Source organism: Arachis stenosperma, chromosome 7 (assembly GCF_014773155.1).
Source record: "Arachis stenosperma cultivar V10309 chromosome 7, arast.V10309.gnm1.PFL2, whole genome shotgun sequence".
Taxonomy (NCBI): domain Eukaryota; kingdom Viridiplantae; phylum Streptophyta; class Magnoliopsida; order Fabales; family Fabaceae; genus Arachis; species Arachis stenosperma.
In genome coordinates, this window is record NC_080383.1 from 16934622 (window position 1) to 16958210 (window position 23589).

At 35.2% G+C, this 23589-nt stretch overlaps 3 protein-coding genes and 1 non-coding gene across 4 annotated transcripts; 1 reads left to right on the top strand and 3 right to left on the bottom strand.

Annotated features, from left to right (window-relative positions):
• Positions 1-4145: 4145 nt before the first annotated feature.
• On the bottom strand, positions 4146-4659 carry LOC130939485 (uncharacterized). The gene is made up of 2 exons (XM_057867587.1): positions 4471-4659; positions 4146-4400 (listed from the first exon to the last, which is right to left on the bottom strand). The coding sequence occupies exons 1-2, from the start codon at positions 4657-4659 to the stop codon at positions 4146-4148; spliced, it is 444 nt and encodes a 147-aa protein (XP_057723570.1).
• A 4671-nt stretch (positions 4660-9330) lies between these two features.
• Positions 9331-18056, top strand: LOC130940955 (AP3-complex subunit beta-A). The gene is made up of 11 exons (XM_057869261.1): positions 9331-9753; positions 10492-10568; positions 10924-11173; positions 11414-12028; positions 13338-13511; positions 13625-13751; positions 14215-14324; positions 14574-14774; positions 15233-16212; positions 16298-16567; positions 17257-18056. The coding sequence occupies exons 1-11, from the start codon at positions 9538-9540 to the stop codon at positions 17618-17620; spliced, it is 3384 nt and encodes a 1127-aa protein (XP_057725244.1). The 5' UTR covers positions 9331-9537; the 3' UTR covers positions 17621-18056.
• A 1063-nt stretch (positions 18057-19119) lies between these two features.
• LOC130941964 (uncharacterized) lies at positions 19120-22540 on the bottom strand. The gene is made up of 9 exons (XM_057870621.1): positions 22406-22540; positions 22014-22130; positions 21582-21900; positions 21024-21453; positions 20838-20937; positions 20682-20741; positions 20487-20570; positions 19601-19708; positions 19120-19528 (listed from the first exon to the last, which is right to left on the bottom strand). The coding sequence occupies exons 1-9, from the start codon at positions 22472-22474 to the stop codon at positions 19220-19222; spliced, it is 1596 nt and encodes a 531-aa protein (XP_057726604.1). The 5' UTR covers positions 22475-22540; the 3' UTR covers positions 19120-19219.
• Positions 22541-22966: 426 nt separating this feature from the next.
• On the bottom strand, positions 22967-23038 carry TRNAK-UUU (transfer RNA lysine (anticodon UUU)). The gene has a single exon. It is a non-coding gene; the product is annotated as a tRNA-Lys (tRNA).
• Positions 23039-23589: the final 551 nt, after the last annotated feature.

Below are 23589 nucleotides of genomic sequence, written 5' to 3' on the forward strand. Positions count from 1 at the left end.
GGTTGTTAATTAGGGTTTGTCTGTTTGCAGATGGCAACTATCCACATTACGTTAGTCATTAGTCACAGAGGAAAATTTGAAAAGGGTGATGATGGCAGACTGGCTTACGTTGGGGGTGAGAAAACAGAGATTGAACGAGTGAATGTCGATACCCTAAATAGCTTCTTTGTGAATGACTTAGTAAAGGATATAGGGTATACTGATGTGCGCGAGCTTTACTGGCTTCAACCTGGGATGGAGTTGGATGGTGGGTTGAGGTTGCTTAGACGTGACATGGATGTGGTGACTATGTACGAAGCAGCAATTGCTAATGGGAGGAGAATTGAGGTGTTCACTGAGCATCCAGTTAACCTCCCTGAGTTTGCAGAAGAAACCAATGAACCTGAACCGGAGCTTGAGAATTTAAATGTTACGAAAACCCAAGTCAAGCGCAGAACGAAAGTGTGTGTTAGGAGACCCCCAACCCCAAAGAAGAAGCACAAGAGAGTGGTGAAGATTAAGGATCAAACCGGAGGAATGCCTGGACCAGATACCCAAACAAAGGATGATGCGGTGGACAAAGATGTTCATCCTACCACAACAAAGACACAACAACCAAAAGTAGGCAGTGAGGAACCAACTCTCCCCACACACTCACCAAAGGTAACCTTTGAAGAGCCACCAAGGATCATTCAGACCCCAGATGCACCCACCGAACCCAATTTGCCTCCACATGAGCCATTGGACAAGACTTCTCCAGAGACTCAACAACCACGTGTGTCAGTTGGAAGTGAAGAAACAGGGCACCCAAATCCAGTTTCTGCGGAGTCAGTGGCACCCACAGTTGATAAAGGGCCTGCGGATTCTAATGAGGTTTTCACACAATATATTCCACAACCTTGCAACGAACCAGAGTCTCAGGAGCAGAGCTTTCAACCTGAAAATGAAACACCTTGCGAAGATTCTCAACCTAGCAGTTCACAGCCTGAACCGTCTACAAACCCAGATGTGGGTGGTGGTAGTTCAAAGAAGCGGAAGAGACGATCAACAGTCAGGCCTCCTCCATCAGGGCAAACCTTCATCCCTAACCAGGATCCAAACAAGCATCCTTCAATCTTTATACCTGTGGAGGGTGATGATATGGCTGAGCCAAGTGCAGGGATGCATTGTTATGAGTCTGAAGAGCTGGATTCTGTTGCAAGTGATGATGAAGACAGTCAGCAAGCAGCATTTCCTCAAGCTAATCCCGATGCTCCAGTGAGGGACGTAAGGCTAGAGGTTGGGATGGAATTTGAGAATCTAGAGCATTTCAAGAAGGCAGTTAGGAAGTTCAACATCAACCTAGGGCGCAGCATATTCTTTCCTAGAGTTGATTCAAATAGGTGCAAAGCCATATGTTATGAGGAGGATTGCCCATGGCAGATATATTGTGCAAAACGGTCATTTCCATTAAGCTTCCAGGTGAAGACCTTTGTCAACGAACATACCTGCAGCAGAGTTAGTAAGAACAAATCTGCGGATGGTAAATGGGTTGTAGAAGAGCTTGAGGACAAGATCCGTGACCATCCAGACATGAGTCAAAGGCAGGCACAGGATTTTTTCAAGAAGGAGTTTGATGTGATTGTGAATGAGAGGAAGATATACCGTGCAATGGTGAAGGCGAAAGAACTAATAGAAGGATCGGAGATAGCTCAGTATGCACTTCTTCGGGATTATGCTAATGAAATAATAAGGACCAATCCTGGCTCAACCGTGAGGATTAGCACTGATTATGTCGAAGGGACCGGGTATAAATTCAAACGGATTTACATATGCTTGCAAGGTTGTAAGAAGGGCTTTACCAATGGCTGCAGGCCTTTTATCGGGTTAGATGGTACCTTTCTAAAGGGATACTACCCTGGACAGTTGTTGACTGCGATCGGTCACAATGCCAATAACCATATATACCCAATAGCCTATGCTGTGGTGGAGTGCGAATGCAAGGATAGTTGGAAGTGGTTTCTCGAACTGCTCCAAGAAGACTTAGGGGACGCAGCAATCAATGGAATCAACTTTATGTCAGACATGCAGAAGGTAATGGTATCAATTCTTATTATTCCTGTATGTGTTGATAATTACTGGTTTACATTATTTGTCAAACTGCTACTACTATCATACCATGAATGGAATTTCATTGGGGATAACATTTTTGTTGCTTTACTTTTTCCCCACTAGGGCCTCATCCCTGCTATGCGTGAAGTAAACCCAGGAGCTCATCATAGATATTGTGCTATGCACATATGGCGGAACTTCAGAAAACAGTGGGGTGATACAGAGTTGAAGATGGCAATGTGGAGGTGTGCCAAGGCCACAACCACCCAAGAATTCAAAGCTGTATTGGATCGGATCAGACGGGTTAATCCACATGCTTGGGAGTATCTGAACAGGATCCCTCCAAGTCAATGGAGTAGGTCTGGATTTAGCGAATACCCAAAGTCGGACAATTATACAAACAACAACTGTGAATCCTTCAATTCTAGGATCAAGAAGATGAGAGGGAAGCCTATTATAACTATGCTGGAAGAGATAAGGGTTTACATGATGAGCATAATTGCTAGAAATAAGAAGGCATTGGTGGGATATAACGGAGTCCTCACTCCGGTGCAGCAGAGTAGGCTGGAAAAAGAAAAAAGGGAGAGCAATAAGTGGCAGCCGTTTCCCACTGGTGATGATCCTGGAAATGTGTATGAAGTTCAGTGCTTGCCACATAAGGTTATGGTGGACATAAGAAAGAGGACTTGCAGTTGCAGATTCTGGCAACTGACTGGCTTGCCATGCAGGCATGCATGTGCTGCCCTTGCATACCAGAATAGGCGACCAGAGGAGCATGCACACAACTGGCTTTCCATGGGGGCATATAACAGCACATACCAGTTCGTCATCCAACCTGTTCCAAGTCAAGAATACTGGGAGCATGTTGATCTACCCCTTGTACTGCCACCAGTATACAAGAAGCAGATTGGGAGGCCAAAATCGAAGAGAGACAAAAAGAATGACGCCCCAAAGGCACCCACCCCTGATCCACATAGGGCCCCCAGAAAGTATGGCCCCATCACCTGCAAGTATTGCCTAAAGGTAAATATTTCCTCATATGTTACATGACTTATGAATTCATGCCCCATGTTTTGATTCATGCCATATGTTACTGCAGACTGGACATAACAGTCGCAGCTGTTCCAAGAAAAAAGAGGCAATGGCTGGGAGTGCTGGTGGACAAACTTCAAGTGAACAGCCAGCTGCTGAGGATGACGAAGAGGAAACTCTTGAAGCTGTTGAAGCAGCTGAAGCAGCAGCAACTCAGCCCCCGCCTGTAAGTCTATTGATTTATTTTGCTATCCCATTATACAAGTTACAATTTATATGTCATTATGTCACTCATACGTTTGTATCTGAACAGGAGACCACCCCAGTTAGGCCACCCATTGCAAAAAGGCCACCAAAGAAGAGGAAGAATGTGAGGAGACCGCCACCAACTACTCAGCAACCACGACCTCCTCCACTTATTGTCAGCCCAACAAGACCAACTACTACTAGTCCACCACCTCCAGCCTCTGATGTGCCACCCACCGTGACACCTCAAACTATGCAAGCTGCCTCCCAGGGAACTACATCAAGGTTCATGGAGTTCATGCCAACTCCCACAGTTCGAGTATCAACCTCAAGGAGGTGGCCGCAGCCAGCCTTCCGTCCACCAGCCAAAAAGGGGTCAACAACTGCACACTTGAAGGAGGGGTCAAGCGGAAGCAGCAACTCCACTCCAATTCCGTGAAGCAATAGTTTTATAAGTTATGTTTTTTGTGTAATCCTATTAGCAGTTTATCGCACAATTGTTGGACATGTCATAGTCTATGCCTTATTTTGTTTACGCTTTGATAACTCTTAGCAGTATCTTGCACATTTGTGTAAGCCAGTTACTACATACTTATCAGGATATTATGCATGTCTTTGATGTTATTTTGGACCAGAAAGTAAACAACAATTGCAATTAGTACCAGCTAATTTTTGCATCTTACATAACTTATAAGGCTACCTCTGACATTACTTGGAAAACAATTGTGTACAAATGACATATTTAGAATCGATCATGGGTAGATTTGTCATGATCTTACACTAACAACTAAGAAGGATCAAACCCTCCTAAGAATCAGATACACAGTGCACACAGCATTACAAACAACAGCCATTGATATCATCATAAGCCAAAACCTAATTTTGCTAAACTCAGCTTCGAAGCTCCCTAATCTGGTGAGCATCTTCACTTGAGCCTCAGCCTCATCAACATCTTCCTGCATCCTTCTTTCCGACAGTGCTCTCCTCAAACCCTCACCCTCCCATTGCCCTTCGATTTCGTCTACCCATGCAAAGAAGTTGCAGTCCGAGTTCTATCCATGGCAAAAAACTAAAATCAGATGCACATTCAACTCCCACAGAATAGGGTGTACAACGGGTTACCTTCCAATTGGGACAACGGACGAACCACCTCCCAGGATTCATCGCCGTCCCGGACTGTAACATCGTCACCCCCAACCCACAGAAACATCTGCCATTGAACTTCCTGTCCTGCGCCCGTTTTGAAATTGAGCTTCCAGACACACTACCGCTGCCATTCGAAGGTGGAGTAAAGAGTCTTCGCCTCGACATTGGTATAATTTCGAAGATTATTATGAATCTAGGGTTCGTGCTTTGGATGAAATAATGTTTGAATTTGGGAAATTTGGGAATTGAGGGTACATTATAACGGTCAGACATGTCAGCAATCCACGTGAGCAGCCCCCAAGCCATGTCACGCCGTGAAGTGCCACGTAGGGAGTGTTACTGACGGAGTCAACGCCGGAATATGGATTGGTTAGTTTCGTCCCGCGAAACTCATGATTGATGGATACATTTGGTAGTTTCCGTCTCTTGTGGGTAGATTTGTCAGCGTTTTCAACTTCCATGGGTACAATGGTAGTTTACTCTTAATTGGTAGTAGCAACTTGTTTTGTGTGCGAGTCTGATAATTAGTTCCTGTTTGGTTATAATTTAACAGAATGAGAAATAATCAAAATGAAATTCCGACCTAAATCAAATAAAATTCTATTAAACAGGTAGGAATTCATTTTGATTATTTCTCATTCAGAAATCAAAAAAGGAGGAGTAGAAGTTCACTTTCATGCAGAGCTGAAAATGCAGAATTAAACAAGGAAAAGGAGAAAAGAGTATATCGATTTGGGGAAGCCTTGCCTCCACGATATCCCAGCTCGCATCCGTGCATGGAGAAGACCCGGAGACCTCCGTTGTATCCTCTCAAGTATCCATAGCCGTTCTTATAGAAGAAGAGTGTTTGAGTATGAGAATCGCGCTTGAGAGAGAGGGAAAGAGGAGAGAATTGTGCGAGAGGAAGTGGTTTTAGCACGTGTGACTGAAATTGGTGAGAGTGGGGAGTGACGCGTGTAATGACTTATGAGTGAGAGTGGTTTTTTTTTTTTTTTAGTTTTTGAATTTGTATTTGTGTATGTATTTGTATACGATGACTGAAATTGGTGTATACGTAGCATACTAAAACTATCGAGTTGTCCTAAAAATAAAATGACTATAATTTTGTCCTTCTAGTTTTTATATAAATTGTGGTAATGCACAAGTTTTAAAACGATGTAAAACCTGAAAATAAACTACAATTTATATTTATACAAGGGTGACCAATGCATAAATTGCTAGTTTAAAGGGAATTTTCAATGATTTATGAAAATATAGCAATACTAAAGGAGTAACCACAATTTAATGATTTATGACCAAAATTTACTGCAGGCTAAAACCATTGAAGAACTAGCTATTTAAGTGGTTATTACAGCATTTCTTTTATGTCAGTTTTTTTGACACTTGTCCCAAAAATATTAATAATAATCAAGTACAATATTTTTAGCAATAAAAAACATTAACTATGATAAACTTTTAGTAACAAAAAAATTTAGTTAAATGATTATTTCAACAAGACAATAACAAATTTGATGATAATGGAAACAAAATAGGCGCTATCAGTAGTTGGTTCCTGGGCTCATCACGTCGTGTTCTTGCTCTGCGGCCTCTCCGTCGCTTCCTTCTCACCGGTCTCACCGGTTTCGTCAATTGTAGTAGCTGGTGAGTTCGTGCATTCCCCTTTTTTTTATCTTTTTTAATTTTTCTTTTTCCTTTGTCTTTTGTCAATTTTATTGTTGTAAATCATGACTGAACCGTTTTTTGTTATTGTGTAAGTTAAATTTATTGCTGTATTGAGCTAAATTTATTGTTACTGTTGAATTTAATTTATTGTTAAAAATGATCTTTTGAGCTATAATTTTTGTTGCTAAAAATTATTATTGAATTGAATTTGTTGCAAAACTAAATTTTCTGTTGCTGAAAATGATCAATGAGTTGAATAAAAATCATCGTTGTGATAAATTTATTAATGTAAGAATAGATAGTTTTTGTGTAGAGACTCATAGTCTTAGTCTTAGCCTTTAATTGTATTATTGTAATAATAAGAGATAATTTAATATTGAGCATTGGCTATGTAGACAATATTGGATTATTGGTATAATGGTATTTGATGAATTGATTTGTAAATTAGTTGAATTTATGTTTTTGATTAGTTTGTTAATTATTAATTTATTAATTATGTTATATTTGGTTCTTTTGTTCATTTAAATTACAAAATATTTTGTATTAGTGACTAATTTATTATTTATATTTGTATCATTAATTATATGACTTATGTCTACAAGTTAATATTTAATTATAATTAATATATTTGTAAAGATATACATTTTAATTTTTGATTTTATTTTTTTAATAATTTTATATTTTTATTTAATTATAATCGAATCAACAAAATAAATCAGTGACTCCACCAATTAAACTAATAATTCGATAACCCAATCATATGATCAGGTCAATTGTCGGTTACATTCTAATAACTATGCTAATAGTATGTGCCTTTAGATTATATATTAACATTACAATTAGCAAAAAAATTTAAAATTTTTATATTGAAATATATAATAAATACATTACAAGTTAATTTATCTTTGCTATAAAACATTTTTATTTTTTTAATAAGTAAAGAAGATTCATTTAGAAATTTATCTTTGGCCAATCTTCAAAATTTATTTAAGTGAACTAATGAACAAACAACTCTAAAACATTTTTAATATTTAATTTTTGGAGATCATTTATTAACATACAAATATCCATAAAGATCTTAATTAAAACAAAGAATAAAGTATTATTTTTGTCCCTAATATTTGGAATAAGTTTTAGTTGTATTTCTGTTAGGATTTGGTTGAATTAGTCCCACATTGCTTAGAATAACAAATAGAGTGGGTGGCCTAGGCTATAAATATGAGGCTAAGTTCTCCATTTGTTTTTGCACCAGTCGGAAATACTTTAAACTTGTATCTGATTTTTCTTTTCCTCTATACTCTTTGATTAGAGAGTGTTGTGAGGTGTAGTTAGATATTTGCTTTGAGAGAGTGTGGGTGTACTGGGGTGCCGGTGTTAGAGAGAAAGAAGTCTATGTGTTGTAACAATTTTCACATAGTGATATTCTCTGGTTGTCATTTGACAACGGCCGTGGTTTTTTCTCCGATAATTGGAATTTTCACGTTAAATTCTTGTGTTGTGATTGTGTCTATTTTATTTCCAATAAGTGGTATCAGAGCTTCGGTTTGGTGGGATTTATTCTTAGTATGCTCTGTGGTTGCAGCCTAGTCTGACCTTCCACATCAGAAAAGAATTTTGTCCTGTGACTTGAGGTTGATCTTTGGTTGCTATTGTTGTTGCTGGAAGGCAGTGTGACACTGTGAGAGTGCAGTTTGGAAAGGTTCTGGCTAAGGAAAGACCTAGTATTTAAGTGTGTCCATTGTGACCCACCTCTCTTTCCTGGGGACCTTCCTAGTGCACGGTCTACAATTGAGTTATATTATTCCAGTATACAGTTGCAACAATGTCAGGATATTCAAGTGCTGTGAAACTTGAAATAGAGAAATTTGATGGAAGAATTAATTTTGGCTTGTGGCAAATACAAGTCAAGGATGTGTTGATACAATCAGGTTTGCACAAGGCGTAGAAGACAAAAAGTATCCTCATAGTATTACCGCACTGCCATGGATAAGGATAAGTTGTGGCAATCGGGTCCACAATTGCACACGGACATTGGTTGGCGTTGAGATGCAAGGTGTATGGCGGAGTTAGGTCGATGGCTGAAAAACTTCCAGGAAAAGCCAATTTGAAAGTTGCACCATGAATTTTCAGCAAGGTTTCGATCTGTACCAAGGCGAAATGCTTGGAGTGGTCTAATTCCAAGTGAGTATACTTTCATAGTGGAGTATGATAGTTCTCTGAACTATGATTGTCGGTATAGACAATGACAGCAAAGAATTGTCGGTGTTGACAATGGAAGCTGAAGATGTGTGACTATTTCAATCAAGGTGGAGATTGTTAGGTTTTGGTTGAATTAGTCCCACATTGCTTAGGATAACAAATGGAGTGGGTGGCTTAGGCTATAAATATGAGGCTAAGTTCTCCATTTGTTTTTGCACCAGTCGGAAACACTTTAAGTTTGTATCTGATTTTTCTTTTCCTCTATACTCTTTGATTAGAGAGTGTTGTGAGGTGTAGTTAGATATTTGCTTTGAGAGAGTGTGGGTGTACTGGGGTGCCGGTGTTAGAGAGAAAGAAGTCTATGTGTTGTAACAATTTTCACATAGTGATATTCTCTGGTTGTCATTTGACAACGGCCGTAATTTTTTCTCCGGTAATTGGAGTTTCCATGTTAAATTCTTATGTTGTGATCGTGTCTATTTTATTTCTCTGTCAAAGATGTTTTCTCAAGGGTGAATGGTGTCTTATTTCCAACATTTTCTAACATTTAAATTGTTTTATTTGTATTCCTAACGTTTATAAAAATAATTCAATGTTATCTTGATGTCAATTATACTAACAAATCAGATTGTATTTTTTAATTATTCTCACTTAAATTTATTTATTCTCGATTAAGTCTTATTTAAATGTGTTTAATTTTAATATTATACTCATTATTTATGTTTAAAATTTAATTATGTTATTAAAAAGTGAATTATATAATATTACGGAAATAATTTTAATTTTTAATGAATTATTTTTTATAATAGATTATTAGTTCTATTCTAAACATTTATATTCTAATTTTAAGAAAAAAATTTTAACATTCAAATCAAAATTGATGATGTATAATTATGATAATATTAAATTACTTTTATAAATATTAAAAACATTAGAAGAACGCAAATAAAACTTATCTATTTGGAGAGACAAAAACCATATTTTCCTCAACGAAAAAATTATCTCTGCTTCTCTGTCCGTAAAGTGGGTTTCTGGCGCTGGTCGCTGCAGAGACTCTTCAAATCTCCATATTCAGTTTTCTGCTTTCAGAGTTCAAAACAAAAACAGATCACAAACGGAGTGAGAGATACGAATCCATTCATTAATTCATTCACTCATTCACTCGTTAGCTCGTCAGAAGAAATGTTCCCTCAATTCGGAGCGACGGCGGAATCACTGAGCAAGGCGTCCACGGCGGTGTTCCGGATCGGCACCGATGCTCACCTCTACGACGACCCCGATGACGTCAACATTGCCCCTCTTCTCGAAAGCAAGTTCGACTCCGAGAAAACCGAAGCCCTCAAGCGCTTACTCGCTCTCATCGCTCAAGGCTTCGACGTCTCGAACTTCTTCCCTCAGGTTTCAGATCCATCTCTTCCTAAATACCACCAATTCAATAAGATTTTGTTGACCGTTATTTGGGAGCGGAAATATTCGAGTTTAATTTGCTTGTTTTGGTTATTTCTCTGTAATTTGCATGTGAATGGATTAGAATTATGCCTAAAATTTTTGCATATATTTGGAGCTTGTCACACTCAGTTACATGCATCTCGGTTTGTATGGGAGCAACTATGAGTTTGGTTGAATTTCGTTAAGAGATGTTCTGGTCTATTTTGTTTCTTTATCCACTTGCAAGTGTGCACTCCAAAGTGTTTGCGCGCGAATTAATGTGTAGATTGTTTGCATAGATATTGTGCTTGTTGAACTCAGTTATATCTCTATTTTTATCAGAATAACTAGGGAATTTGATTTGGTTTAGTTGATGATAATTTACGAAGCAAAATTTGTTTTTGGTTGCCTTTCTGTTCACTTGTAAGCGTTGATTTCTCCATCGGTCTCTCTTCATTGTGCACTCAGTTACATCTTGATTTTCATCTTGAACCATAGCAAATTTCATTTATTTTTGGGCCTCAATTGATAAGGAGAAATTTATTTTAGTGTTTTGCTGTTGATTAATTGATTTCTTTGCGTTTTGCTTGGGAAATTATTAGAGTATGCATATATATGATGTGTAGCTTTAGAAAATGATATGCTGCTCATTTACTCTTTCTCACTTTCTGTTCTCCCTCCATTTACTCATTGAACGAAAAATTGCAGGTTGTTAAAAATGTTGCTTCTCAGTCATTGGAAGTGAAGAAGCTCGTGTACTTGTACCTCCTTCATTATGCTGAAAAGTATGTACATGTAATCAGCCTATAACTCTGATGTTTATAGCATATTCGGATGGTCGCTTACCTTTTTGTCATTCTATTTCTTCTCAGGGTTTATTTAGTGAGGGCTGTATTTGTTGTTTTATGTCTTATGAATCGTTTAAATGTAATTATTAGTCGTCTGCACATTTGAAACATGAGTTAGGTGTTAGTTTTCAGGTTGTAATTTGATGATTATACTAGAAATATGTCCTATTGCCCCTCAAGTAGTTATACCCCAGTTTCATGAGCTGTAGTATTATAGATGTTAAATTTTGTTAGATAATGAATTGTTGTTATGAGGCCATCATTCTCTTGCTTTTTCTGTTTCATTCTTTAGGCGTCCAAATGAAGCATTGCTATCAATTAATTGTTTCCAGAAGGACCTGGGGGACACAAATCCATTGGTCCGTGCATGGGCACTTCGTGCCATGGCAGGAATTCGCCTTCATGTAATTGCACCTCTTGTTCTTGTTGCAGTGGGAAAATGTGCTAGAGATCCTTCTGTCTATGTTAGAAAATGTGCAGCTAATGCTCTTCCTAAGCTTCATGATTTGCGGATGGAGGAACATACTTCTGCAATTGAAGAGGTTTGGTTAACATGTGTGCTCCTTGTCACAGTAATTAAGAATTTCCTTCAGTATGACTTAGACGACATACTAAGTCGAAGAAAAATGTCATTCCATGGTTTCTTTGGGTATAGAGTAGACTCTTTTACCCAAGAATCCTTAAAGGATTTTTTTTTTCTTCCAAGATAGTTGATTTCATCAGTTAATAGTTTTAAGGCCTTACTTGCTGAGTTCATAAATTTTATACTCAATGTGCTGCAGATTGTTGGAATGTTGTTAAATGACAATTCCCCTGGAGTTGTTGGAGCTGCTGCTTCTGCATTTGCTTCTGTCTGTCCAAACAATTTTTCATTGATTGGAAGAAACTACAAAAAGTTGTGTGAAATCCTTCCTGATGTGGAAGAATGGGGTCAAATAATTCTAATTGGGATCCTTCTGCGGTATGTGATAGCTAGTTATGGGCTTGTCAAAGAATCTATCATGTTTTCTTTGTATGGTAAAGATGATAATTTGGAGGTAGATGATCAAGATTTTATTTTAAAAGAAGATACTGGTTATGCCTCTGAGAAGACTTTATCTGAATTAGCAAATATGATCTTGCAATGTTACATTGAAGGACCAGATGAGTACTTATCACGGTCAAGTTCTGCAAATATGGTTCCTCCTAAATTAGATGTATCACAGTTTACATCTTGCAGTAATGATATTGTGAAGATCCTGCTGAAGTGTACATCACCATTGCTATGGAGTAATAACAGTGCAGTTGTTCTTGCAGCTGCTGGTGTACATTGGATAATGGCTTCTAAGGGCGATCTTAAAAGAATTGTTAAACCACTCTTGTTTCTAATGAGATCATCATATGCCTCCAGATATGTGGTATACTACATTTTATGAATTGTCTATTATATCTTTTCTTGGTTTGTTGTTTGCTTGTCTTGTCTGTTTGGCTGTATTTGCTTCTACATTCTCTATTACATTCTGTTGATTGCTATTTGATGTAATTTTTATGATTCTTTCTTGGAGAAGCTTGCATTAATTGTAGTGTCTTATGACTTTATACACGATATTACTTTGACTCTAGTAAATTACTACTTTATGAATAAAAAGAATTATTAGATGATGTTTCTATATAGAGAAAAGATTGAACATCGAAGCATCAGAAGGAAAATAATTTCTTCTATATATTTGATAACTGATATATTTTAAACTAGTTTTAGAGAATGGGCAATGAAAATTTGTGTAGAGGGTCATTGAAGTGATCCTAATTACTGACCTTGAAAAGAACTATCTATTGTCTAAGGTTTAACTCCTGTAGTATTCCATACTTTCCTGTTATTACATGCCTAAGTAAAAAAGTTAAAATTTTCTATTATATACTATCTTTTGGTTGTGCCAAAATTTCACTTAAACATTTAAACACCATCAGTAGGATAAAAATTAGTGAATGCTAGTGAGACTGGCGCTGCAGATGTTAAGTAGGATAAGGCATACAACATACCTACTGTATCCCTTGGATGTTGGTTCTGATCATATCAGTAATTGGCTTTATCATTCAGTTTTCACATGTTAATGAGTTCTTGACACATTGTGTACTAGCTAGGTTGAAACCATGATCTATACATGGGTGCTGTGGATGGTGAGTTCAAAGATAGAAACTTCCAGGGAGTGGCTAGGAATTGTAACATGTAGGATCATGTTAGTTTCCTTTAAAAATGCATGATTTTTTACATGAATTAAAATGTTAACATGTTTTTCAAAATTGGATTCACTTCTAGTCATTTTTTGGTCAGTTGTGGTGGTAGTTAACAGAGTATGCATCGATAAACAAGATTTTGCTCAGACATCTAAATGAGAACGTTCTGTTTTGGAATGAATAACAATTAATGGTTGGTTCATTTGATTTTGAGACTAGCATAGATAAAATCACAAATTTCTTTACTTGATGCTACGAGAGGAGCATTCTATTGGTTAAAATATGGCATGGGAGATTTATATGTGCATGAGAGATATTTTTAGAAGATATTTGGGTATAAATTAATTTTTAACACAAACATTTTCTATAGCATTGCATGATCTATGTAGCTAACCCCTTGGGTACTGCATTTCATAGATACTTCTCAATTTATTTCACATTTGAATCTGATATTGTCATATTAATTATTGTTTGTTCACTGACTTTATGCAGGTATTATGCAATATTCAAGTGTTTGTTAAAGCCATGCCATCTCTCTTTGCTCCACACTATGAAGACTTCTTCGTATGTTCTTCAGATTCCTATCAGATAAAAGCGCTTAAGCTGGAAATACTTTCTTCTGTAGCTGTGGAGTCATCTGTTTCATTTATTCTTAAAGAATTTCAGGTATCTTATATCAAATCAATCGTTTATGGTTGTTCACATTTTATCTTATTGCCACAACACTGCTTTCATGGAATTTGGTGCATAAATTGACACTTCTCTTAGTGTGTTGCTAGGATTATATTAGAGATCCGGATAGGAAATTTGCTGCTGACACAGTTGCTGCCATTGGGTTATGTGCTCAGAAACTCCCAAAAATGGCAACTACATGTGTAGAAGGGTTGTTGACTCTAATTAGACAGGGTATGTGATCTTTTCATTAAGCTTATCTATTGAAGAAAATATCATGCTTCTTATGGAACAGTTGTTTGGCATCTTTGATGAATGTTGGCTGTGTCCTGTAACCCTAGACCAATTTCTATTGGAGTTTGGGGTTTGGTAGTAGAAAGAGGCAAAAGTTGTGACACTTTGCAGTGTTTGCCACTATCTGGACTCTTTTGTTGGAGCGTAACACACCTTCAATGACAGATTTTCTAACAAACAAGTCTTATGGGATAGGATTAAACGCCTAACATCTATTTGCTGTAAAACTCATGATCTGTATAGAGGACTTCCCTCTTAGATATGTTGAGAGTTTGGAAAGCTATGCTTTATAGATAAATCTAGTTTTTTGTTTGCTTTTGTATAGAGGGCCCCTTGTCCCCATTTTGTATTATCCTTCTCATCTTAATGAAATTATTTTTTATCTAAAAAAAACTATTTGCAGAATACTTTTGCGGGGAAATTAGATCCATGGATGGAGAAGATGGTGTGCTAATTCAGGCAATAATATCCATCAAATCAATCATAAAATTAGACCCACCCAGTTATGAGAAGGTAATCCTTTCTTGCTGTCTGACACTTTGATCTGTTGTTCTTGTAATTGGTTTTAGTATATGTATTACATTAAAGTAATGTTCCATAAGACAATACGGAGATATGGGGAACAAACTAACAGGAGAATGGGAGATGGAATTTAATATCTCGTATGTAATATTGCAATTCGCAATATTTAAGTTAGTACTTTCAGTGGTTGGTACGTTGCTTGTATCAAGACTGACCTGTAGTCTTTTCACTTGTTAAAAGGTCATAATTCAATTGGTCCGTAGTTTAGATGCAATCAAGATTCCTTCTGCCCGTGCAATGATTATTTGGCTGGTGGGGGAGTATTGCTCTTTGGGTGAGATAATTCCAAGAATGGTGAGCACAGTACTCAAGTATCTTGCTCGGTGTTTTACTTCAGAAGCACTGGAAACGAAGCTTCAGATTCTTAATACAACTGCAAAGGTATGTCACTGAGTGATTTTTACACTTTCACATACAAAAATTCATTTTTATACATTTTACTTATTGATTATTATAGTGTTTTACTTCTACTCTTCCCCTTCCCCTCTTTTATCTATTAATTGAATTTAAAGACTTCATTCATTTGTTGACCATATGCATGTGGTGTCATTGATTTGTTCAAAGATAAATATAAACAAAAGCAGACTCGTATGCCATTTATTTATTTATTTATTTTTATGGTTATTTTTTGCTGGGCATATGGAAGGAAAGTTATTTTTTCTGGTTGAATAATTTATTTCTAAGTCTGTTTTAGTAAGTTAAGTATGTGTGTATTATTGGATTTCTACAGGTACAAAGATTCCAGCCTCTTTTGGTTTTGGCACATTTATTTTTTGTTTAGAAGAAAGATTTCTATCCAAAGCAATGAGTTTATGTTTTGGAACGACTTTTGCTTACAGGTCCTGATTTGTAATACTGGAGAAGATATTTGGACCCTGCAAAAAGTTTGGAGCTATGTAATTGAATTGGCTGAGTGTGACATGAATTATGACGTCCGTGATCGATCACGTTTCTTGAAGAAACTTTTCTCATGCAATGTGGATTCACAAAATCATGTTGAAGAACAAAATAGTGAATCACAAAAAAGAGATCAGTCATATGTATTTGCGGAATGCATATTTGGTAGACAGACAACAGCTGTGACTGTGCCAACTGAACCCATCAATGATCGATTTTATCTTCCGGGATCTCTGTCTCAGTTAGTATTCCATGCAGCTCCAGGCTATGAGCCTCTCCCCAAACCTTGTAGTCTTCCATACATTGATTTTGATCAGAATGATGGAACTGCTAACAGTGATTCAGATGAAGATGGTGATCCTAGTACATCTGGATCTGTGGATGAGGGAAGTGCTTCAGATTATAGTTCTGAACAGTCGGTTACTGCTTCAAGTGAAGCTGATGGCAGTGATGAAATTGATTCTGGAAATGAAGGCAACAACAATGTTGATCTGTTGATTCAGATTTCAGACACGGGTAATATATCTGAAGAACAAAATGGTGGGGTTCACTCCAGATTTGGGGACTTGATGTCCACAAAGTCTCTTGAATCTTGGTTGGACGAGCCAGCCAAGTCATCTAAAGAAAATGAAACAAATCAAAGCCGAGCCCGTAGATCTTCAGCCAGAATAACAATTGGAAATATTAGAAGCCGAATTAAACCCAAATATTACACGCTCTTAGATCCAGCAAATGGAAATGGGTTAAAAGTTAATTATTCATTTTCAACTGAGACTTCTAGTGTATCCTCTCATCTTGTCTCCCTAGAAGTATTCTTTGAGAATTGTTCTTCAGAGGCCATGTCTGATATAGTCTTAATAGATGAGAGTTCTAACAGAAGCTCAGATTCTAGTACAAACCAGACGCCATCTACAACAGAAAAGTACGTTTCAACATGCCCTTGGCATCGTTTATTTAGTTCTTTTATAATTAGGCATTTTACAGATTTTTCTGTTTGTTTGTTCCAGTACTATGAAAATCCATACTGAAAATCCAGCTATGGTTTCCATGGAGGACATCCCTTCTTTGGAGCCTGGTCAGACAGAAAACCGCACTCTACTAGTTCGCTTTCATCACCATCTTTTGCCTCTAAAACTGGCTTTATTTTGCAATGACACAAAATTCCCTGTTAAGTTAAAGCCCGACATTGGGTACTTTGTAAAACCACTTCCAATCAGCATTGAAGCTTTCAGGGATAAGGAATCCCACCTTCCAGGGATGTTTGAATACATAAGGAGGTATGTTAGCGTGTTGTTTGTTTATTTTCCATTGGATACAAATAGTTCAAGACACTCATTCCCATTGCCTGGAATTATGTACCATTTATCTGATCAAATTCCTTTGGTGGTTCTTCATACTTATCATCCCTACTTTATACTCAGAAATTGTTTGATAATGCACAAGACGACTCGTTATTTTCTACACCTCATGTAATGTAATAAAGCATCAGGGTATCCGTGTTTGGATTCTTATGACAACCTATATGCAAGAGTCTGTAAAGCTGACATAGATAAAAATGATGGAAACTTAAATTCAAAATTGAACTTCCAAGAATGGGACACTTTTCATATTCTAAATTTAAATGAAAATCTTGTTTTGAGCTGCTGCTTACTTTGTATAAAATTATGAAATTCGTTTTTTTATGCCAATAATGACTGGACCTGCTGCTTAATTTTGAATTGTGTTTTTATGTTTTACTGAATTTATTGGAAACATCACTTTTTAGTTTGATCTTATTTTTCGAGAACCTAGAATGATTATATTTTTCCTGTAAGAGATAATGCAGCACATCATAGAATTGTCCTCCTAGTTTTTTACCTTTGTGGGGAAGATATTAGTATTTATTCTTGTACATCGTTCCTTTTGTTATTCCCATTTCATCTGTGGATGTTCTAAATTTGTTTTTTGTGCATTAATTTGCTCCCAGTTGTACCTTCACTGATCACCTTGTAGAGTTGAACAAGGGCAGCAATTCTCTGACAGAGGACAAATTTCTTGTGATATGTGAAGCCTTGGCACTAAAGATGATGAGCAATGCAAATCTTTCTCTTGTATCTGTAGATATGCCTGTTGCTTCCAACCTTGATGATGCATCTGGTTTGTGCCTGCGTTTCAGCAGTGAGATCTTGAGCAATTCCATGCCATGCTTAATTACAGTCACTGTTGAAGGTAAATGCTCTGATCCATTGACAGTTTCTGTAAAAGTCAATTGTGAAGAGACTGTATTTGGCTTAAATTTCTTAAATAGGGTTGTCAATTTCTTAGCTGAGCCATCTGTTACCCGCTCATAAGTCAAATATCTGATGGGAAATTCACAAATATTGATCTGTGGAAAGTACTTAGAGAAACCTGAGGAATATGACACTCGTGTGGCGTTTTTGTCTTTGGTGAGTTATTTCGCTTTTGGGGATCGGAGTGGTTGTAATTTAACATTGTATTGTTAGTCTTTTACTTTCTACAGAATTTGATGTCATATTCTTAATTCTTTTTAGTGCTTCCATTGTCTTCCCATAAAGTAACTAGACTGCTGCACTTTAATACATTGCACCATTAAGTTTTGCTAGCAGTAAGTTTTCTGGTTTATGATTGGCTTTGCAAGCAAAGATCAAGCATCTTGCATAACCAATTCTGCCCAATTGTTATTGACACATACTCTGTACTAAACTGCAATCCTAAAGTTCAATGTAAATCATATTTTTCGAGTAATTTAGACGTCTCTACCGTAGTTTAAAGACCCTCTAATTTTAGGTGTTTTATAACAAATGTTCTATTACAAAAAAAAAGGAAAAAAATTGTCATTAAATCAATCACTTTGTATTTCTTTTTGATATCTATACCATTGATTTATATATTTTTCTAATTAATAATTAGTCATCAGAATAATTAAACATGTCATAGTAAAATAATTAAATTTATAATAGACAAATAATCAAATTTGTTCATTTAATTAAAAAATTAAGAGATGTTGAATATGTATTTTTTTATACATGGTGGTTGATTAGTGCTTAATTTTTGTGTACCCGATGTTATAAGTAAGGCGTAATGGCCAAAACAAACTTAGAAAACTTCCTTAAAATTTACGAGATAAACTCTTGTAATACAAACTTTATGCGAAAATGCGTAGTTGAATAGCGTGTTTTCAAATAATGCCTCTGATTTATTATTATTATTATAGGGATGAAAAAATGTCTCTTTGATTTTTATCAAGCATTTTATGTTTTTTTTTTTCCAATTAAAATGTTCCTACTATAGTATTTTTATGTAATATTGTCAGTAATTCACAGAAGTCGTAGCCATCGTTTTACCTAGCAGTGCTTAATCTTAATCTTAAAATGATAATGCTAAAGAGACCTTGAGTAGTTGATGCTCCCAGCAATGCAAACTAATAATAGACATACTAAGAAAAGATATTCTTAGTGTAACTTGTAAAACGTGGATGGTACGCATTGGAAATAATAAATTAATCAAACAATGGATCATATAAAAATTTGGTGTTTTTTTTAAATAAAAGTAATTTAATATTTTGATGTAAATTTTTTTATCTATTAAAAATAAAATTAATTTAATAAAAATATTTTTTATTTATTAATAATGTTTAGAAATAACAATATAAAAATATTTTGTTTATTTATTATTTTAAAAAATGTCAAACAAACTAAAATTTTTAAAACATTTTTTCCCCTTAGAAATAACACAAAAAAATTAACACACGATGTTTTATAATGTATGCACATGGTTCTCCATATAACTCAAATTAAGTCGAGCTGGGGGCTTAATGACTTGATTTAACGTCTGAAAATAAATAAATAAAATATAGTTGGCATGCAAACGAGTTTTTGATTTGCATAAGGTTAGTTATTGGTTGTAGTTAAGCGATATGATACATTACATTAAATGGGTAGGAGATATCGGAATTGAGATTCATATGATTGGACTTCTACCATTTTAGAAATGGGGTACTTTGTTTCTCTTATTAGACACTCCATCATGGCTCTCTTCAATGATCCTGAACGTGGCAATTGGCTGTATATCCATTCTATTAGTGACTCCATGTCATCCGCAAAATCTTCCATATGCCACTGCAATAGCTTTGGCACTATTATCTTCCTCTTGCTTGTTATTCCCACTGCAGCTTCCAAGTATTCCACTTTTGCCCTCCCCAGTTCGTTCACCACTTCCTCTGCTGTGTACACCCTTAGCTGCAACAAACATCACATTTTTCTTTCATTCAATCTTATTCAAATAATCGACGGGGACAACCATAATCTTACCGCCGGTGACGACCAAGTGCCGCGACAAAGAGCAAAAGTTATGTTGGGCTCCGGATACCCCAGACCATAAGCATGTCGCAATAACACTTCCTTCTCGTCCACGGGACCCTGCTAATCTTTCTGTTAACTATAGAGACCAATATCTTAAATCCTAATAGTTTAAAAGTAAGATTAACTACAAATTCGGTGTCCGAAAAATTCAGCAACTTACAACAAATTTTTAAGGTTGTGTTTGTTTATATGTACGGAACATTGAGATATAGATACACAGAGATACAAAATTGTATTTAGTAGATGAGACATTCACAGAGATATTGTATTTAGAAATACTTGAAATATACAAAGATACTAACAAGAGATACAATTTATTTTTTTATTTTTTAATAATTTTTGTTAATTTTTTATAATTATATATTTATTATTATATTTTTCTTTTCAAATTTTTTAAATAAAAAATAAAAATAAATTAGACTTTCATCATTTGTTCTAATTTATTATCAAATAAAATATAAAAATACTAATTTTTATTTCTCTGTCTTTTTGTGTCTTGTTATTAATATTTTATTTTATCTTATTCTCAAAACTAAACACAGCTTTACATCCTAATAGTTTAAAATTAAAGTGTTGGTTGCTACTTGCTACTGTGTTGTTGGAGTAATGTTATTTTTTCTATATAATAGTGTTTAATTTTCTTGTATTGATCTTATTTTATGAAAATGACATTCTTTAAAATGAGGTGGGGGAGGGGGTTGGCTTGTTAATTTAAAATCTATTACACACTTTCTCTGTTTCTCCTTTCATTATTATTTGCATATTCCATTAGTAAAGTACTTAGTGACCAGAAAAATTGATTCTAGGATTTAGAATCTAGGGTTTATAAACTTACCTGTTTTGATTCATACGGATGTCGAAGAATAAAGTGTTCAATAGCCAGAGCATTGAGTACTATCCCACTTACATTCATTGCTGCCTGAATCAACATGTAGCTAGATAATTAATATTTGCTTGATAACTTGCCAAAAAAAAAACAGAAAAGAAAATTCTCAATTACCATTTATTATTATTACTATTTGTTGTGTACCTTATTCATAAGAGACAACAGTTTATCATTTGTAGAAGGAAGGCCATGATCCAAAAATGCCTGAAATTATATCATAAGCAGAAAGATTCTAAGATTTACCACAAAGATGTTAAGAAAAGTTTAAGTTCAATATAGGCTTGAAATGCCTTACAGTACATTCATTATGCAGGCATTGTATATGTTTATCCAGAATGCCAATTTCTGCTTGTAGGTCAAGAAACTTAAATCCACATCACATAACTTATGCATCAAGGTCCTGAAAGAGGAAGGATAGATTAGAAGGAAAAAGAAAAAACAGAGAAAGTGAAGTACCAAAATAGCCCTTGAAAACTCAAAACCAACCTCAATTTTTTGAATGCTGGTAAGCAGTGAGAGAAACGTTCAATATCCAATGAAGTGGTAGTGATTTGAATCAAGTGCTTGTAAGGTCCAACATCCCTTGCAGTGCAATCTAAATCTGAAGAAGTTCCATAAGGATCATAATAAGAAGCATTGCCATTTGAATGGAATGAAGGTGTCTTGCAGCTGAATGAGGTCTTTGAAATGAACCCTGTGGATTTCATACATGAAAGAGTAATGAGTCTTGGCACAGTTTCAGATTCTTCTATTCTGTTTCTGTCCAATGATGGTGCCCGGTTCAATTCAAGAAAAATTCCTATGAGACATTTCACAAGTTCTTCTGACAATTCATTTGGTTTCTCAATGGATGTTTCTATTTGTATAGGGTATTGTCTTGGAATCTTTTGAGTGCTCCTTCTTGCTGCTTCATATTCTATTTACAGCACCACCATATCCCAAACAATATGGTCAGAAAATTGATCAAAAAAAGTAAAGATAGTATAACAAATTTTGGGCTATAAAGTCTTACATCAATAGTAAAGATATTTTTTTTTTTTTTACCATTTGACCTTCTTGGCATGGAAAGTAGGCTATGTATATCCCATGATGAACTTAGAGAGGCTCTTGTATCTCTTGATTTTCTCCCTTTGGTGAAGACTTCATAATTATGTGAACTGCATCTATGCTCAGTAATCATTGGTCCATGTTCTGATGACTCTTGAAACTGCTTCTTATATATTTTATTATTAAGCTTCCTTCTATGTTGCATTGTTTCCAATTCTCTCTCTTGGTACAATCTTAGTTTTAGTTCCTTAACTTTTCTTTCAAGCAAAACTATCTCCTCCTCAACCATTGCCAATTCTTCAAGAAGCTCATGAACCTGCATATAATATTTGTTTTCTCTCCAAAATAAATCTTTAAAAAAATAAATTAAAACAATATTTCTATTAATTAGTATACATTAATTAATATATATTGATTTTTTTTAATTACCTGAGGTGGAAAAACAGAGGGAATGAGTGGAAGAGAGAAAACAGGTCCTTGAAGAGCACAACGTAAGACCCTATTCATTGCTTGTTCTCCCTTCAACTGAGCTTGCAATATCACAACCTAGAAGGGTATGAATGTAATTATCAATTAATTGATCAAAGAAAAAAAAATGTTCAAATGAATTTCAAACATTAGCCTTAATTAGCTATATATACATTAATATCTTTGTTTTTTATTTGTTCTTTTCTTTTTCATGCATTTTATTAAAAGGTTTTACTAAGGATACTAGTTAATTAACAAATTTTCCCTTGCTAGAATTCTTAATCACTTTGGTTAGCGAAATCCTTTTATTAATAATAAATAAAGAGATGCTACATATTGAAGAACTTGCTAACCTCTTTCTCAAGCTCTTTTCTTTTCTGGGGCTCTTGGCTTTTCTCCATTAGATAGTCTTCGAATTTCATTTGCTAACATCAATAAAGGGGGAAAAAGTCAACGCAGATAGCTTTGACTTTTACTTTAGGTGGGTATTCTTTGGTGTAATGTTGGTCACTATCAAGAAGGTTTTATATAAATGAAATGGGTGCTAAGTGATTTATAAATTTCTTTAGTTGTTGCCATTAAAGTATTGGTTGTTAGGTATAAAATTGGAGAGGATATACTTGCTTCAAAGTGGTTGAAAAAATAAATAAATAAATAAGAGAGAAAGAAAATAAAAAAGAATATTGTAATAAGATTGTTCGGTGGATTGGAACAGTTGGGAATAATAACAAGCATATTGGGGTTTAAGATTTTGCATTGCATGGCAATCCCATGAACACTTTTTGCAATTTTGGTTTGAATTCAAAGTTGGAGGTAGTGACATGAAAGCCATGAATGAAATGGTGGTGATATGAACATGAATTCCATTAATGTAAGAGCCAGTTTTGAATAAATAAAATATTATTTATATTAATCGCCGTCTGTGGGGATCGAACCCACGACCACGTGGTTAAAAGCCACGCGCTCTACCGCTGAGCTAAGACGGCTTGTATTTGTAAATCTAAAATAATATTTAGTATAATTAGGCTCTGATAATTAATTTGAAAAAGGAAAACAACTATTACCATATGTTTTCATTTTAATGTGTTTTTTTTCAGTATTTCGTTAAAAAAAATAAAAATAAGATGTAAAAACGAAAAATAAAATTTTATTATTATTATTTTTTAAATCTTAAAAATAAAAATAAAAACACAAATTAAATGCACCATAATATTTTTTATTTCCTACTAACGATAATTAGACAAAAAAAAATTACATAATTTCATTTATTTGAGGAAATATTTGTTTATCCATACAAACTTTACTAAAACTCATTTGTTTCATTTTTTATGCGAATATTTTTTTTTCTTAAAATATGTGCTTTTAAAAAACTTTGACAATTGTTTTAAAAATAAAGAAATATATAATAATAATAATACATTAAGGTTTGTCGCTAATTGAGAGAGTCTTGAATAGGTAGTTAAAAATAATACCAAAAAAAAACAAAATGACAAATGACAAGAATAAACTAATTAGAGGAATGATACATACACAAACA